General features: G+C 37.1%; 1 protein-coding gene and 2 pseudogenes across 1 annotated transcript; all 3 read left to right on the forward strand.

The window, feature by feature from the left end:
- Positions 1-180: 180 nt before the first annotated feature.
- On the forward strand, positions 181-3,826 carry LOC113304327 (annotated as a pseudogene).
- A 1,351-nt stretch (positions 3,827-5,177) lies between these two features.
- LOC113305163 lies at positions 5,178-8,774 on the forward strand (annotated as a pseudogene).
- Positions 8,775-10,788: 2,014 nt separating this feature from the next.
- LOC113304388 (probable sulfate transporter 3.4) lies at positions 10,789-14,189 on the forward strand. Its single transcript, XM_026553494.1, has 12 exons — positions 10,789-11,184; positions 11,268-11,316; positions 11,402-11,781; positions 11,876-11,941; positions 12,081-12,194; positions 12,292-12,408; positions 12,492-12,618; positions 12,716-13,002; positions 13,146-13,336; positions 13,425-13,507; positions 13,592-13,668; positions 13,778-14,189. The coding sequence occupies exons 1-12, from the start codon at positions 10,852-10,854 to the stop codon at positions 13,919-13,921; spliced, it is 1,968 nt and encodes a 655-aa protein (XP_026409279.1). The 5' UTR covers positions 10,789-10,851; the 3' UTR covers positions 13,922-14,189.
- Positions 14,190-17,759: the final 3,570 nt, after the last annotated feature.

Here is a 17,759-nt window from a genome sequence, read left to right on the forward strand (position 1 = left end):
CCCTAAAATATGAGTTCTTTAAGTGCATACTCTCTGCATCAGGCCGTTGTCATGCATATCGTGTATACGTGCTTATCCGGCCAACTTTGTTCGGCCGCAATCTTCTGCAATTTTCTATTCTATATATATATAGCAACCGACTGAAATTTCAAAAAACCATATCCCCATAGGATTAAAATTTCCAATCCCACTAGGATCTGTGCTTTTCTGTTTCCTTAATTTCCTTCATTATCTCCTGTATAAATAACACAGGTTATGTAAAACACTCGATACATACAATCTTCTTCAACAACAAACTCTAGAAAAGCAATTTAGGTTTTTTTTCTTGCTTTGTGCAGAGATGGTGGGTGGAAGTTCAAACAAAGTAGATGATGTTCATGAAACTAGTATTACAATTGATGGTGATCATTTAACAATGGTGGAGATACATAAAGTTTGTTTACCACCAAATAAAACCATCTTCCAATCTATTAAACACAACTTTTCTGAGATATTTTTCCCTGATGATCCTCTTCACAGGTTTAAGAATCAAAAACCTTCTAAGAAATTTCTTCTAGGGTTTCAATATTTCTTTCCTATACTTCAATGGGGGTCTGAGTATATATAGCTTCAAATTTCTCAAATCTGATGTTATATCTGGTCTTACCATTGCTAGTTTGGCTATTCCTCAGGTATGCCAAAACTTCCCCATTCATTAAACGGTTAAACCCCCATAATATTTTAAAGTTTTTAGTATTGATATGAACCCTAAGTTTCCATTCTTTAAACGGTTAAACCCCATAATAACGTAAAACTTATGGTTTTGATATGAACCCTAAATTTTTTACTTTGCAGGGAATTAGTTATGCTAAGTTGGCAAATTTGCCTCCTATTCATGGACTATGTAAGCACTTTATAATTATTTTTTGACAATTTTTTCTTTATCTTTTGTTTTTTTTGTAGAGTTTTATTGATTTAGGGTATTGTGGGATATGATGACAGATTCAAATTTTCTACCGCCATTGTTATATGCGGTTCTTGGAAGTTCAGGACATTTAGCAGTTGGTCCGGTATCAATATCATCGCTAGTAATGGGTTCTATGCTTAAAGAGTAGTCTCACCAACTGAAGATCCAACTCTGTATTTGAAATTGGCTCTCACTTCAACCTTCTTTGCTGGTGTATTTCAAACATCTTTGGGTCTACTTAGGTTGGGTTTCATCATCGATTTCCTGTCGAAGCCAACTTTAACTGGGTTCACAGCCGGGGAAGCAGTTATTGTAGGTCTACAACAGCTTAAGGGAATGATTGGAATTACTCACTTTACTCTTAAGATGAAAATTGTCAATGTGCTGTCTTCTGTTTTTAGCACCACAAAAGAGGTATGTACATCTGCAAGGACATTTTTTATATACATGCACATTCAAAGGTTGAAAGCCGGAAAGTACTAACCGGGAGATCCTTATGATTTTGATATGCAGTGGTCATGGCAAACTGTAGTGATGGGGATGTGTTTCTTGATCTTTCTACTGGCAACAAGGCACATTGTAAGTTATTTTCCATCATCACATATGAAACTGTCAACCTTTTTGCTTCTTACTATGGTTTAAACATCCCACATAAAGTCCTTTCCCATTGCGTTTGGCATAATAATCTCATGTTGTTGTTGTTGTCTTATCTGACTATCAGAGCATAAAAAACCCAAACCTCTTTTGGATTTCGGCAGCCGCTCCATTAGCATCCGTAATTCTGTCAACAGTTTTAGTCTATGTCTTCAGAGCTCACACTTCTGCCATTTCAACAGTAAGTTTCAGTCACATATGAATCTACTTTTAATATAATTGTTGTTCTGTTTCATCAAGGTCTAACAATTTTTAACTTTTTATTGCTTTATCAGATTGGACACTTGTCGACAGGCTTGAACCCGCCCGCCGTCTGCGAACATGTTATCTTTCAGTGGAACTCATCTAGCCCTTGCTGTAAAAACAGGCATTGTATCCGGGATTCCCTCACTGTAAGTCACCGTAAACCATCTAAGGGTAGAAACCGGCCCAGTCTATACAACTTTGTTTTGCAACTATCTGAATGTATACCTCGTTTTGCAGGAAGGTATTGCAGTTGGAAGGACTTTTGCTTCACTGAGAAATTACCAAATCGATGGGAATAAAGAAATGATTGCAATCGGTGTTATGAATATGGCTGGTTCTTGTACTTCATGCTATGTAACTACAGGTACCGTTAATCTTCTTTACGACTCTACAAATTAACCTTTTTGTAATTGTTATTTGTAGGATCATTTTCTAGATCAGCTATAAACTTCAATGCCGGAGCACAGACAGCAGTATCGAACATAGTTATGGCAGCAACCGTCATGATCACACTGCTATTCCTGCTGCCATTGTTTTACTTCACTCCCAATGTCATCTTAGCGGCGATTATTATAACTGCGGTTATGGGCTGATCAATTACCAAGAAGTGGATTAAGTTCTGGAGGGTTGACAAGTTCGACTTCATGACATGTTTAATTGCATTCTTTGGTGTTATTTTCCTCTCTGTCCAAATGGGCCTTGCAATTGCTGTAAGCTTCTATTCCAGTCTACTGTTCGTCTTACTACATATCTAATATGTTAATCCAGTTCTTTCTAACAAAATTGACTCTACAAATACAAACGCTCGCTATGCTATCTGATTAGGATCCGACATAGTGACATCTTTTTGTCTTATCAGGTGGGGGTGTCAATATTCAAGATTCTGATGAATGTGACGAGGCCAACCACAGTAGTGTTGGGGAATCTTCCTGGGACGCAACTATTTCAACATGTTGGTCGTTACGGAGACGCTAAATGTGTTCCATCATTCTTTATATTTGCGATTGAATCTCCCATCTGCTTCGCAAATTCTGCCTATCTTCAAGAGAGGTTGGTATAGGATCAAGTATACATGCAACACATATCAAGTAGTGGTTACGGACTTCATGTTACTCAAATTTGCTTGTTTATTCTTGGTGCAGGATATTAAGATGGGTTAGAGAGGAGGAAGAAAGGATTTTAGCAAACAAAGAGCAAGACATGAAAACCATAATCTTGGACCTGACAGGTATAGAACTTATCCGCATAACTATGTTCATGTTCATCTTCTTATCGATTATCTGACATAAAAAACTATTGTACAGTATTGCAGCTGTAACTGCCATAGACACCAATGGACTTGAAGCAATAGTTGAAATCAGAAAGATGCTCGATAATCGATCGTATAAGGTAAGAATAACCTGCAGGGTATTTCAAGTATATATACCCTGAATTTGTTTTTGGTACCTACTATTTGTATGGTTTTAACCATATTGTGGTTTTTGCTTGAATTTTGTAGCTGGTGTTGGTGAATCCATTGGGACAAGTGATGGAGAAACTGGAAACTTCAAAGACACTGGAACTTTTTGGGGAAAGAGGATTTGTATCTCACAGTTGGAGAAGCCATTGCAGATATATCCAAAAGGTCCAAGATTGAGGTCTAAGTCACTTGTTACAATGGGTAGTTGAATCCAGATTGTCTTATTTTTACACGATAGATCAGAGGACCCCTATTTTATTTATTTATTTTTTTTTTTTGATAGGCTAAAGCTGGACCAGGCCCCTACCCAAATCAAGCCAGTTGGACTAGCCCCACTGCTAGACCCAACCCCGCCAAATCCCTCTATACAACTAATTAAATATAAATCCCTCTAGCCCCACTGCTAGACCCAGGCCCCTGCATTAGAGTATTACCCAAGTTTGTTCCAAGTCACTTGTTATAATTGTATCTGTATATATTTAATTGCATCTTTGCAGCACTTAATTAACCTTGTAATTCCTATTTTTGAAGCACATTTTTTTCTCATGAATGTTAATAAATAAACAAAATGGTTGGATTATGTTTCGGATCGATTGGTTCTCTTCTAAACTTTGTATCAGTTTTTTTTTCCTCATTAGATCTTCTCTTTCTCTTGACAAAGTTATTGGTAGGTATCGTATCTTTTTTTACCATATGATTTTGTCTCCAATATGTGGTTTTTTGGTTTTGTTCTTAAAAGTAATCTTTGTATTTACCTTTAAGGTCAGTTGTCAAACAACAACGGCTTCAATTTGATACAACTAGCAGTCCAAGTTTCTCGAGTCAAAACTTATTCCAAAATCTAAATGGTGTTTAGATTAGAAGTGCTGGGTTGATTGAACACTAGACAGAATCTAAATGGCATATTGTAGATATGTGGTGTACAGACTATACAAAGTACTATTATTCTCTGGGTTGTACTAGCTACGGCACTATGCCAACTTCCAACTAAGAAGGGCGTGTAACACATGGTTTTTGAAAGATGAGAAAGTTAAGGTGTTTCCAAAATGAGAAGTTATCAAGCTGCAGGTGAAGAAAGTACGAAGCACCTAACTCCCCCATGGTAAACCATCTCACTAATGGGATCACCAATGATAAATAATACTTGACGCAGATCCAATGGGAAGAGAGTTAGTTAGTTCATTAGTTACCTACAAGGGTTTAGGTTGATCATGCACAAATTAACACTCTATCCTAACCGTTCCTCTTAGTATATGTAACAACACTTAATGTAGGAAGAGAGTTAGTTCATAGAGAGAGAGAGAGAGCACAAACTAAAGTAGATGAGATATTTTGGGAACAAATGATTCTTGAGTTTATGCAGTCACAATCATCACAACAACCATGACTGATTTTCATCACTATGCTCGGGCCTTTTTTGAGACATCGGCGAAAACTAAAATTGGTAAGTGAAAACATCTTTCGGATTGCCTCCTGACAAGATCCTCATTAATTCTTCTTCTCGTATAGAAGCGATTTAGCCCTCTACGAAAACATCCTTTCCAGGCTCTCTTGCTACGAAAATTCTATATTATTGTTTTATTAATTTCTAGTTTTGCATTATTGGATTAACATTTGGATATGAGATTTGTAGGAAAGGATGAAGATTTCTTAAATGCATTTAGTGCACCAAATACAATTTTCTGTTTTGTTTTGTTTTGTTTATTTTAATTTTTCTATCATTTTTATTTAATTATTAAAATTAGCTAGGTGATTATATTTCACCAAAACCTACAGCTTTTCCGGTCCAAACAATCTAAGGCAAGGAAACAACTAAATAACAAACTAAGTCGCGTATAAATCCGATCAGATCCACAACGGTAAACAAATATAATGGGTATTACAGGACGTGTAAATGTTTACCTGAAAAATTTGCATACTTTTCCTTTCCGTATACACAAAAAAGATGAACTCTCGGCAAGGGTTCTTGTGGTCATCCTTCAAAACATCCTCACTACAGCCCCAACAGTAGGGTTCATAAGTAGATGGCCCATTTCGCGAGTTCATCTAGGGCACCCTTGACACTGAGACGGCCTGCATGCATGCGTGCTTATCCGGCCAATTTCGTTCCGCCAATCTTGTGCAATTTTCATAGATCTTTCCTTCTTTTAGAAAACCAGATCCCCGGAGGATTAAAATTTCCAAAAACTGTAGCCTACACTCCCACTAGGATTAGGTCTTTCTCTTACCTTTCACTTTTTTTCTCCTCTATAAATTACACAGGCTATGAAAACAATCGTAGTTACAATTTTCTTCATCAACAAACTTTAAATAAGCAATTTAGGTTTCTGAGATGGTGAGTGGAAGTTCAAACAAAGTAGGTGATGTTCATGAAACCAGTATTACGATTGAGGGTGATCATGATCATTCAACAACGGTGGAGATACATAAAGTTTGTTTACCACCAATAAAACGACATTCCAATCTATCAAACATTACTTTTCTGAGATATTTTTCCCTGATGATCCTCTTCATAAGTTTAAGAATCAAAAACCTTCTAAGAAATTTTTTCTAGGGCTTCAATATTTCTTTCCAATACTTGAATGGGGGTCTGAGTATAGCTTCAAACTACTTAAATCTGATGTTATTTCTGGTCTTACCATTGCTAGTTTGGCTATTCCTCAGGTATGACTAATTTCACATTCTCAAAACCCCATATTATCTTAAGATTTATGGTTTTGAATGAACCCTAAATTTTCACTTTGCAGGGAATTAGTTATGCAAAGTTGGCTAATTTGCCTCCTATTCATGGACTGTGTAAGCATACTTCCAATTTTTTCTTTATTTTTTGCTTTTTGTAGAGTTTTATTGATTTAGGGTATATTGTGGGATATGATGACAGATTCAAGTTTTGTACCACCATTGCTGTATGCAATTCTTGGAAGTTCAAGACATTTAGCAGTTGGTCCAGTATCAATAGCATCACTAGTAATGGGTTCTATGCTTAAGAAGTAGTCTCACCAACTGAAGACCCAACTCTGTATCTGAAATTGGCTCTCACTTCAACCTTCTTTGCTGGTGTATTTCAAACATCTTTGGGTCTACTTAGGTTGGGATTCATAATCGATTTCCTTTCGAAGCCGACTTTAACTGGGTTCACAGCTGGGGCAGCTGTTATTGTAGGTCTACAGCAGCTTAAAGGAATGCTTGGGATTACTCACTTTACTCCTAAGATGCAAATTGTCAATGTGCTGTCTTCTGTTTTTAGCACCACAAAAGAGGTATACGTATGACAAGGACTTACATTTATATACATATTTAAAGTTGAAAGACGAAAAGTATTAATCTGGTAATCCTTGTGATTTTGATGAGCAGTGGTCATGGCAAACTGTTGTGATGGGGATGTGTTTCTTGATCTTTCTACTGGCAACAAGGCATATTGTAAGTTATTGTCCCTCGTGTATGAAAATAAAATATTAACTGTTTTTCTTGTTACTATTGTTTATCCCCACTCAAATTTCTTTACCTTTGTAATTGGCATATTAATCTCATGTCGTGGTTGTTGTTTTATCTACTATCAGAGCATCAAAAGCCACAGCTCTTTTGGATTTCAGCAGCCGCTCCATTAGCATCCGTAATTCTGTCAACAGCTTTAGTCTATGCCTTCAGAGCTCACACTTCTGCCATTTCAATCGTAAGCTTCAGTAGGATACCAGTCTATTTTTAATGTACATGTTCATCTGTTTCATCAAGGTCTTACAACTTTTGATTTTTTGTTGTATTACTATTACCAGATTGGACACTTGTCGAAGGGTTTGAATCCGCCATCCTCGAACATGCTATCTTTCAGTGGAACTCATCTTCCCCTTGCTGTAAAAACGGGCATTGTATCCGGGATTTTGTCTCTCACTGTAAGTCATCTTAAACCATCTTTTTTGGATCAAAATATGTACCTAAGCCTTGGAACTATCTGAACGTATACCTCCTTTTACAGGAAGGTATCGCAGTTGGAAGGACTTTTGCTTCGCTAAGAAATTATCAAATTGATGGGAATAAAGAAATGATAGCAATCGGTGTTATGAATATGGCTGGTTCTGGTACTTCATGCTATGTAACAACAGGTACCGTCAATCTTCTATATGATTGTACACGTTACTTTGCAAGATTTTTGCTCACATGCAGTTTATAATGACCACTTTTTGTGATTGTTATTTTTAGGATCATTTTCTAGATCAGCAGTAAACTTTAATGCTGGAGCACAGACAGCAGTATCGAACATAGTTATGGCAGCAACCGTCATGATCACACTGCTATTCCTGCTGCCGTTGTTTTACTTTACTCCCAATGTCATCTTAGCGGCGATTATTATAACTGCTGTTATTGGGCTGATCAATTATCAAGAAGTCATTAAGTTTGGAGGGTTGATAAGTTCGACTTCATGACATGTTTAATTGCATTCTTTGGTGTTCTTTTCTTCTCTGTTCAAATGGGCCTCGCAATTGCTGTAAGTTCTCTTTCATTCTACTATTTGTCTTACGAGATGCATAAATATGCTAATGCAGTTCTTTCTAAAAAACTGACATTACAAACGCTTGCTATGCTATCTGATTGGAATCCGACAAAGTGACATCTTTCCTATCTATCAGGTCGGGGTTTCAATATTCAAGATTCTGATGAATGTGACAAGACCAAATACAATGGTGTTAGGGAATATTCCTGGGACACAAGTATTCCAAAATGTTGGCCGTTATGGAGACGCTACAAGGGTTCCATCATTCTTCATACTTGCGATTGAATCTCCCATCTGCTTTGCAAATTCTGCATATCTTCAAGAGAGGTTGGTATAGGATCACTATGCATCACACATCAAGTAATGGTTCCGGACTTTATGTTTCTCAAATTTGCTTGTGTTATTCTTGGTGCAGGATATTAAGATGGGTTAGAGAGGAGGAAGAAAGGATTTTAGAAAACAAAGAGCAAGACATGAAAACCATAATCTTGGACCTGACAGGTATAGAACTTATCCGCATAACTATGTTCATGTTCATCTTCTTATCGATTATCTGACATAAAAAACTATTGTACAATATTGCAGCTGTAACTGCCATAGACACCAATGGACTTGAAGCAATAGTTGAAATCAGAAAGATGCTCGATAAGCGATCGTATAAGGTAAGAAAACCTGCAGGGTATTTCAAGTATATATACCCTGAATTTGTTTTTGGTACCTACTATTTGTATGGTTTTAACCATATTGTGGTTTTTGCTTGAATTTTGTAGCTGGTGTTGGTGAATCCATTGGGACAAGTGATGGAGAAACTGGAAACTTCAAAGACACTGGAACTTTTTGGGGAAAGAGGATTGTATCTCACAGTTGGAGAAGCCATTGCAGATATATCCAAAAGGTCCAAGATTGAGGTCTAAGTCACTTGTTACAATGGGTAGTTGAATCCCGATTGTCTTATTTTTACACGATAGATCAGAGGATCCCTATTTTATTTTTTTATTTTATTTTTTTTTATTTTTTGATAGGCTAAAGCTGGACCCAGACCCTACCCAAATCAAGCCAGTTGGACTAGCCCCACTGCTAGACCCAACCCCGCCAAATCCCTCTAGCCCCACTGCTAGACCCAGGCCCCTACATTAGAGTATTACCCAAGTTTGTTCCAAGTCACTTGTTATAATTGTATCTGTATATATTTAATTGCATCTTTGCAGCACTTAATTAACCTTGTAATTAGTCCTATTTTGAAGCACATTTTTTTCTCATGAATGTTAATAAATAACAAAATGGTTGGATTATCTTTCGGATCGATTGGTTCTCTTCTAAACTTTGTATCAGTTTTTTTTTCCTCATTAGATCTTCTCTTTCTCTTGACAAAGTTATTGGTAGGTATCGTATCTTTTTTTACCATATGATTTTGTCTCCAATATGTGGTTTTTTGGTTTTGTTCTTAAAAGTAATCTTTGTATTTACCTTTAAGGTCAGTTGTCAAACAACAACGGCTTCAATTTGATACAACTAACAGTCCAAGTTTCTCGAGTCAAAACTTATTCCAAAATCTAAATGGTGTTTAGATTAGAAGTGCTGGGTTGATTGAACACTAGACAGAATCTAAATGGCATATTGTAGATATGTGGTGTACAGACTATACAAAGTACTATTATTCTCTGGGTTGTACTAGCTACGGCACTATGCCAACTTCCAACTAAGAAGGGCGTGTAACACATGGTTTTTGAAAGATGAGAAAGTTAAGGTGTTTCCAAAATGAGAAGTTATCAAGCTGCAGGTGAAGAAAGTACGAAGCACCTAACTCCCCCATGGTAAACCATCTCACTAATGGGATCACCAATGATAAATAATACTTGACGCAGATCCAATGGGAAGAGAGTTAGTTAGTTCATTAGTTACCTACAAGGGTTTAGGTTGATCATGCACAAATTAACACTCTATCCTAACCATTCCTCTTAGTATATGTAACAACACTTAATGTAGGAAGAGAGTTAGTTCATAGAGAGAGAGAGAGAGAGCACAAACTAAAGTAGATGAGATATTTTGGGAACAAATGATTCTTGAGTTTATGCAGTCACAATCATGATCACAACAACCATTTTGACTGATTTTCATCACTATGCTCGGGCCTTTTTTGAGACATCGGCGAAAACTAAAATTGGTAAGTGAAAACATCTTTCGGATTGCCTCCTGACAAGATCCTCATTAATTCTTCTTCTCGTATAGAAGCGATTTAGCCCTCTACGAAAACATCCTTTCCAGGCTCTCTTGCTACGAAAATTCTATATTATTGTTTTATTAATTTCTAGTTTTGCATTATTGGATTAACATTTGGATATATGAGATTTGTAGGAAAGGATGAAGATTTCTTAAATGCATTTAGTGCACCAAATACAATTTTCTGTTTTGTTTGGTTTTGTTTATTTTAATTTTTCTATCATTTTTATTTAATTATTAAAATTAGCTAGGTGATTATATTTCACCAAAACCTACAGCTTTTCCGGTTCAAACAATCTAAGGCAAAGGAAACAACCTAAATAACAAACTAAGTCGCGTATAATCCGATCCGATCCACAACGGTAAACAAATATAATGGGTATTACAGGACGTGTAAATGTTTATCCTGAAAAACATTTGCATACTTTCCTTTCCGTATACACAAAAAAGATGAACTCTCGGCAAGGGTTCTTGTGGTCATCCTTCAAAACATCCTCACTACAGCCCCAACGGTAGGGTTCATAAGTAGATGGCCCATTTCGCGAGTTCATCTAGGGCACCCTTGACACTGAGACGGCCTGCATGCATGCGTGCTTATCCGGCCAATTTCGTTCCGCCAATCTTGTGCAATTTTCATAGATCTTTCCTTCTTTTAGAAAACCAGATCCCCGGAGGATTAAAATTTCCAAAAACTGTAGCCTACACTCCCACTAGGATTAGGTCTTTCTCTTACCTTTCACTTTTTTTCTCCTCTATAAATTACACAGGCTATGAAAACAATCGTAGTTACAATTTTCTTCATCAACAAACTTTAAATAAGCAATTTAGGTTTCTGAGATGGTGAGTGGAAGTTCAAACAAAGTAGGTGATGTTCATGAAACCAGTATTACGATTGAGGGTGATCATGATCATTCAACAACGGTGGAGATACATAAAGTTTGTTTACCACCAAATAAAACGACATTCCAATCTATCAAACATTACTTTTCTGAGATATTTTTCCCTGATGATCCTCTTCATAAGTTTAAGAATCAAAAACCTTCTAAGAAATTTTTTCTAGGGCTTCAATATTTCTTTCCAATACTTGAATGGGGGTCTGAGTATAGCTTCAAACTACTTAAATCTGATGTTATTTCTGGTCTTACCATTGCTAGTTTGGCTATTCCTCAGGTATGACTAATTTCACATTCTCAAAACCCCATATTATCTTAAGATTTATGGTTTTGAATGAACCCTAAATTTTCACTTTGCAGGGAATTAGTTATGCAAAGTTGGCTAATTTGCCTCCTATTCATGGACTGTGTAAGCATACTTCCAATTTTTTCTTTATTTTTTGCTTTTTGTAGAGTTTTATTGATTTAGGGTATATTGTGGGATATGATGACAGATTCAAGTTTTGTACCACCATTGCTGTATGCAATTCTTGGAAGTTCAAGACATTTAGCAGTTGGTCCAGTATCAATAGCATCACTAGTAATGGGTTCTATGCTTAAAGAAGTAGTCTCACCAACTGAAGACCCAACTCTGTATCTGAAATTGGCTCTCACTTCAACCTTCTTTGCTGGTGTATTTCAAACATCTTTGGGTCTACTTAGGTTGGGATTCATAATCGATTTCCTTTCGAAGCCGACTTTAACTGGGTTCACAGCTGGGGCAGCTGTTATTGTAGGTCTACAGCAGCTTAAAGGAATGCTTGGGATTACTCACTTTACTCCTAAGATGCAAATTGTCAATGTGCTGTCTTCTGTTTTTAGCACCACAAAAGAGGTATACGTATGACAAGGACTTACATTTATATACATATTTAAAGTTGAAAGACGAAAAGTATTAATCTGGTAATCCTTGTGATTTTGATGAGCAGTGGTCATGGCAAACTGTTGTGATGGGGATGTGTTTCTTGATCTTTCTACTGGCAACAAGGCATATTGTAAGTTATTGTCCCTCGTGTATGAAAAATAATATTAACTGTTTTTCTTGTTACTATTGTTTATCCCCACTCAAATTTCTTTACCTTTGTAATTGGCATATTAATCTCATGTCGTGGTTGTTGTTTTATCTACTATCAGAGCATCAAAAAGCCACAGCTCTTTTGGATTTCAGCAGCCGCTCCATTAGCATCCGTAATTCTGTCAACAGCTTTAGTCTATGCCTTCAGAGCTCACACTTCTGCCATTTCAATCGTAAGCTTCAGTAGGATACCAGTCTATTTTTAATGTACATGTTCATCTGTTTCATCAAGGTCTTACAACTTTTGATTTTTTGTATTACTATTACCAGATTGGACACTTGTCGAAGGGTTTGAATCCGCCATCCTCGAACATGCTATCTTTCAGTGGAACTCATCTTCCCCTTGCTGTAAAAACGGGCATTGTATCCGGGATTTTGTCTCTCACTGTAAGTCATCTTAAACCATCTTTTTTGGATCAAAATATGTACCTAAGCCTTGCAACTATCTGAACGTATACCTCCTTTTACAGGAAGGTATCGCAGTTGGAAGGACTTTTGCTTCGCTAAGAAATTATCAAATTGATGGGAATAAAGAAATGATAGCAATCGGTGTTATGAATATGGCTGGTTCTGGTACTTCATGCTATGTAACAACAGGTACCGTCAATCTTCTATATGATTGTACACGTTACTTTGCAAGATGTTTGCTCACATGCAGTTTATAATGACCACTTTTTGTGATTGTTATTTTTAGGATCATTTTCTAGATCAGCAGTAAACTTTAATGCTGGAGCACAGACAGCAGTATCGAACATAGTTATGGCAGCAACCGTCATGATCACACTGCTATTCCTGCTGCCGTTGTTTTACTTTACTCCCAATGTCATCTTAGCGGCGATTATTATAACTGCTGTTATTGGGCTGATCAATTATCAAGAAGTCATTAAGTTCTGGAGGGTTGATAAGTTCGACTTCATGACATGTTTAATTGCATTCTTTGGTGTTCTTTTCTTCTCTGTTCAAATGGGCCTCGCAATTGCTGTAAGTTCTCTTTCATTCTACTATTTGTCTTACGAGATGCATAAATATGCTAATGCAGTTCTTTCTAACAAAACTGACATTACAAACGCTTGCTATGCTATCTGATTGGAATCTGACAAAGTGACATCTTTCCTATCTATCAGGTCGGGGTTTCAATATTCAAGATTCTGATGAATGTGACAAGACCAAATACAATGGTGTTAGGGAATATTCCTGGGACACAAGTATTCCAAAATGTTGGCCGTTATGGAGACGCTACAAGGGTTCCATCATTCTTCATACTTGCGATTGAATCTCCCATCTGCTTTGCAAATTCTGCATATCTTCAAGAGAGGTTGGTATAGGATCACTATGCATCACACATCAAGTAATGGTTCCGGACTTTATGTTTCTCAAATTTGCTTGTGTTATTCTTGGTGCAGGATATTAAGATGGGTTAGAGGAGGAGAAAGGATTTTAGAAAACAAAGAGCAAGACATGAAAACCATAATCTTGGACCTGACAGGTATAGAACTTATCCGCATAACTATGTTCATGTTCATCTTCTTATCGATTATCTGACATAAAAAACTATTGTACAATATTGCAGCTGTAACTGCCATAGACACCAATGGACTTGAAGCAATAGTTGAAATCAGAAAGATGCTCGATAAGCGATCGTATAAGGTAAGAATAACCTGCAGGGTATTTCAAGTATATATACCCTGAATTTGTTTTTGGTACCTACTATTTGTATGGTTTTAACCATATTGTGGTTTTTGCTTGAATTTTGTAGCTGGTGTTGGTGAATCCATTGGGACAAGTGATGGAGAAACTGGAAACTTCAAAGACACTGGAACTTTTTGGGGAAAGAGGATTGTATCTCACAGTTGGAGAAGCCATTGCAGATATATCCAAAAGGTCCAAGATTGAGGTCTAAGTCACTTGTTACAATGGGTAGTTGAATCCCGATTGTCTTATTTTTACACGATAGATCAGAGGATCCCTATTTTATTTTTTTATTTTATTTTTTTTTATTTTTTTGATAGGCTAAAGCTGGACCCAGACCCTACCCAAATCAAGCCAGTTGGACTAGCCCCACTGCTAGACCCAACCCCGCCAAATCCCTCTAGCCCCACTGCTAGACCCAGGCCCCTACATTAGAGTATTACCCAAGTTTGTTCCAAGTCACTTGTTATAATTGTATCTGTATATATTTAATTGCATCTTTTCAGCACTTAATTAACCTTGTAATTAGTCCTATTTTTGAAGCACATTTTTTTCTCATGAATGTTAATAAATAAGCAAAATGGTTGGATTATCTTTCGGATCGATTGGTTCTCTTCTAAACTTTGTATCAGTTTTTTTTTCCTCATTAGATCTTCTCTTTCTCTTGACAAAGTTATTGGTAGGTATCGTATCTTTTTTTACCATATGATTTTGTCTCCAATATGTGGTTTTTTGGTTTTGTTCTTAAAAGTAATCTTTGTATTTACCTTTAAGGTCAGTTGTCAAACAACAACGGCTTCAATTTGATACAACTAACAGTCCAAGTTTCTCGAGTCAAAACTTATTCCAAAATCTAAATGGTGTTTAGATTAGAAGTGCTGGGTTGATTGAACACTAGACAGAATCTAAATGGCATATTGTAGATATGTGGTGTACAGACTATACAAAGTACTATTATTCTCTGGGTTGTACTAGCTACGGCACTATGCCAACTTCCAACTAAGAAGGGCGTGTAACACATGGTTTTTGAAAGATGAGAAAGTTAAGGTGTTTCCAAAATGAGAAGTTATCAAGCTGCAGGTGAAGAAAGTACGAAGCACCTAACTCCCCCATGGTAAACCATCTCACTAATGGGATCACCAATGATAAATAATACTTGACGCAGATCCAATGGGAAGAGAGTTAGTTAGTTCATTAGTTACCTACAAGGGTTTAGGTTGATCATGCACAAATTAACACTCTATCCTAACCATTCCTCTTAGTATATGTAACAACACTTAATGTAGGAAGAGAGTTAGTTCATAGAGAGAGAGAGAGAGCACAAACTAAAGTAGATGAGATATTTTGGGAACAAATGATTCTTGAGTTTATGCAGTCACAATCATGATCACAACAATTTCCATGTCTAACCGTTGACTTTCAAGATCACATCACCCAAACCAATGATGTCGCATGCTTTACCGTCACCTAAGAATACTTGGCCATAGTATCCTTCTTTATAAGAGATCATAATACTCTTATCACCCGCTGCATGGAAAGAATCTCCCTAGTCTATAATCCAAGACTCATTTTTCTTGTCCTCATAGAGTAGTAGAAAACCTTCTGTAATCACCTTCTTGTTATGAACAAGGACCTTCACCGGTTCCGCAGCTGCAACTACGTTGACCTCTTCTTGATTACCTTTGTTTCCACCATTATTAGCACCTTTGTTTTCTGGACAATCACGCTTGAAGTGTCCTACTTTCTTACACGCTCAACAACACCTCTAGTCCGGGATTGAGATCTCCCCTAGACATTCCTCTAGAATTCCATCTGGATTTGTTGTTGTTGTTCCTATTTTGAACTCCTGCCTCTATCTTCTTCTTGCATACTTAAGGCCGAGCTTGAAGTACTAGAACCGTAACCTTGTTCTATTATTCTCTCCTCTTCAGCGATCAACCTTTGTTGCGCATCATCAAGCTTCAGCTTCTCGCTCCCTGAGGAATTGCTAATGGTTGTCCTTCGAGTCTCCCAACTCTTTGGTAATGACGACAAGAACCGTAAATCTTGAACTTCATCATCAAAAGTAATACTAACTTTTGAAAGTTGAGAACTAATCGATTTAAACTTCCCAAGATGTGCTGAAATCGCTTCGCCTTCTTGCATCTTCAGATTGAATAGTTGTTCACACAACATAATCTTCCCCGAGGCTGATGACTTTTGATACAACTTTTCAAGTTTATCCATAGGATTCTTCGTACTAGTTTCCTCCTGCACGTTATTGTAGACTTCCTGCGTTAGACATCTACGGATCACGGCTACACACTTGCGATCAAGAGTTGTCCATTCATCGTCTTTGCGTGCTTCCTTTTTCGCAACTCCACCCAATTGATCAGCAAGGTCTTTCTCATATAGGTAGTCTTCCATCTGAGACTTCCAAAACTCAAAGTTCTTCCCATTAAAAACTTTAACCCTAGCTACCGTACTTTCGCTATTATCACCCATAACTCCCACTCCAATCGTACTACGATAAACCCTAAAGCTCTAACCCGAGCTCTGATACCAGTTGTTAGGATTCGCTTATGGAATCACTGACAATCGCGGAGTAACGGATCTTGAGATATTATGATGAATAGTAAGTAAACCAAGCACAAACAAATATGAAAATACGAGAAAGATAAATCAACTCACAAGACACAATATTTATAGTGGTTCGACCAATACATACAAAGAAGGTATATATTGTCTATTTCCACTTTGAGCCGCACCAACTCAAATCCACTATGAAGAAAAACGATCACAACGTCATGTGAATCCCATCAAACCCTTGGGTACACCGCAACAATTACCCGAGACGATAACCTTGTCTCTTGTTCCTCACCAATATGCTCTCACAACGAAACCCTAGCTTTAGCCCTAAAAGCTATACAAGAAATCTCTCATCGATCTCTTAATCGTTTTCTACACAATACAATTCTACAAGGCCTAATTACCTATTTATATAGGTTACAAACTTGGCCACCAAGAATTATAACCGGTTTAGGAAACCCCTTTCCTAAAATATCACGACTAACTTTAGGAAATAGTTAATTAGTCTTCAATTAACTAACAGAAGAGTGACTCAACAAAGGAGGAGATACATAAAGTTTCTTTACCACCAAATGAAACTACGTTCCAATCTCAAAGTTTTATGAGACATATCGCGCTGGAAGTGTTTTATGTGGTGGTAAAAAACTCTATGTATCTCATCTTTTGTTTGTTGTTTCACCACACACCAAGTAACAATAGTTTTATGAACATCTAATTAGTTTGAACTTCCACTCGCCATCTATGCACAAGAGAGAACCCATTGAAAAACTTCAGATATGCAGTAACAAGAAACAATATGAGGAAGCAAGCTACATATAACCCTTTAGAAGACAACCATAAACAAAGTTAAAGAGATCAACCGAGAATATTATAGTGAACACGAGAGGAAGAAATATAAGTAGCTGCTTCTTCATATTATCTCTGGTTGATGGATGGTATGGATGTGCATATGAAGTTCTTTGTACGTGTATGTATATATAGTTTTATACTTTCATTGGGAAAGAAATCACTTTATCACTCGGGGTCTTCTTTTCTTTTTCTTTGAAAAGGCAAAAAGAGAGTTTAATAGAAGAGGAAAAAGATAGTTGACAACCTACTTACTCCCACCTAAACTGATTTATATAAAGTACATTTAACTTAATGCATGATGACTATGATTTAGCAAAGGTAATCCAACAATCACACTCGATTACCCAACAATGTTGAGCGTTAAAATCGTTGTGGTGTAGCATCTGGCGATATGCCCTTTTGGGTGGTCAACCGTATCCATGGATTCCTGTTCATGTGTACGGGCCATGAGCCAGGGTCCACTTTGAAGACGGTCATACCCTCAACATGCGAACTTATTACACCATCCTTTTGGTGGACGCTTGTCCCCTGGGCAGGGGTAAAGTGGATTTGTTGCGATAACGGTCGCGAATGCGTAAATCCTATTAGAACGGTTCATCCACTCCATGTTCATTACAAAAACGACACGGAAC

The sequence above is a fragment of the Papaver somniferum genome, chromosome 8 (genome assembly GCF_003573695.1).
Source record: "Papaver somniferum cultivar HN1 chromosome 8, ASM357369v1, whole genome shotgun sequence".
NCBI lineage: Eukaryota > Viridiplantae > Streptophyta > Magnoliopsida > Ranunculales > Papaveraceae > Papaver > Papaver somniferum.

Coding starts and splice junctions, on each gene's coding strand:
- LOC113304388 (XM_026553494.1), top strand. CDS start 10,852: ATGGTGAGTGGAAGTTCAAACAAAGTAGGTGATGTTCATGAAACCAGT. Junction 12,619..12,715: donor TTCATGCTATGTAACAACAG/GTACCGTCAATC, acceptor TGTTATTTTTAG/GATCATTTTCTAGATCAGCA. Junction 13,669..13,777: donor TCGATAAGCGATCGTATAAG/GTAAGAATAACC, acceptor TGAATTTTGTAG/CTGGTGTTGGTGAATCCATT.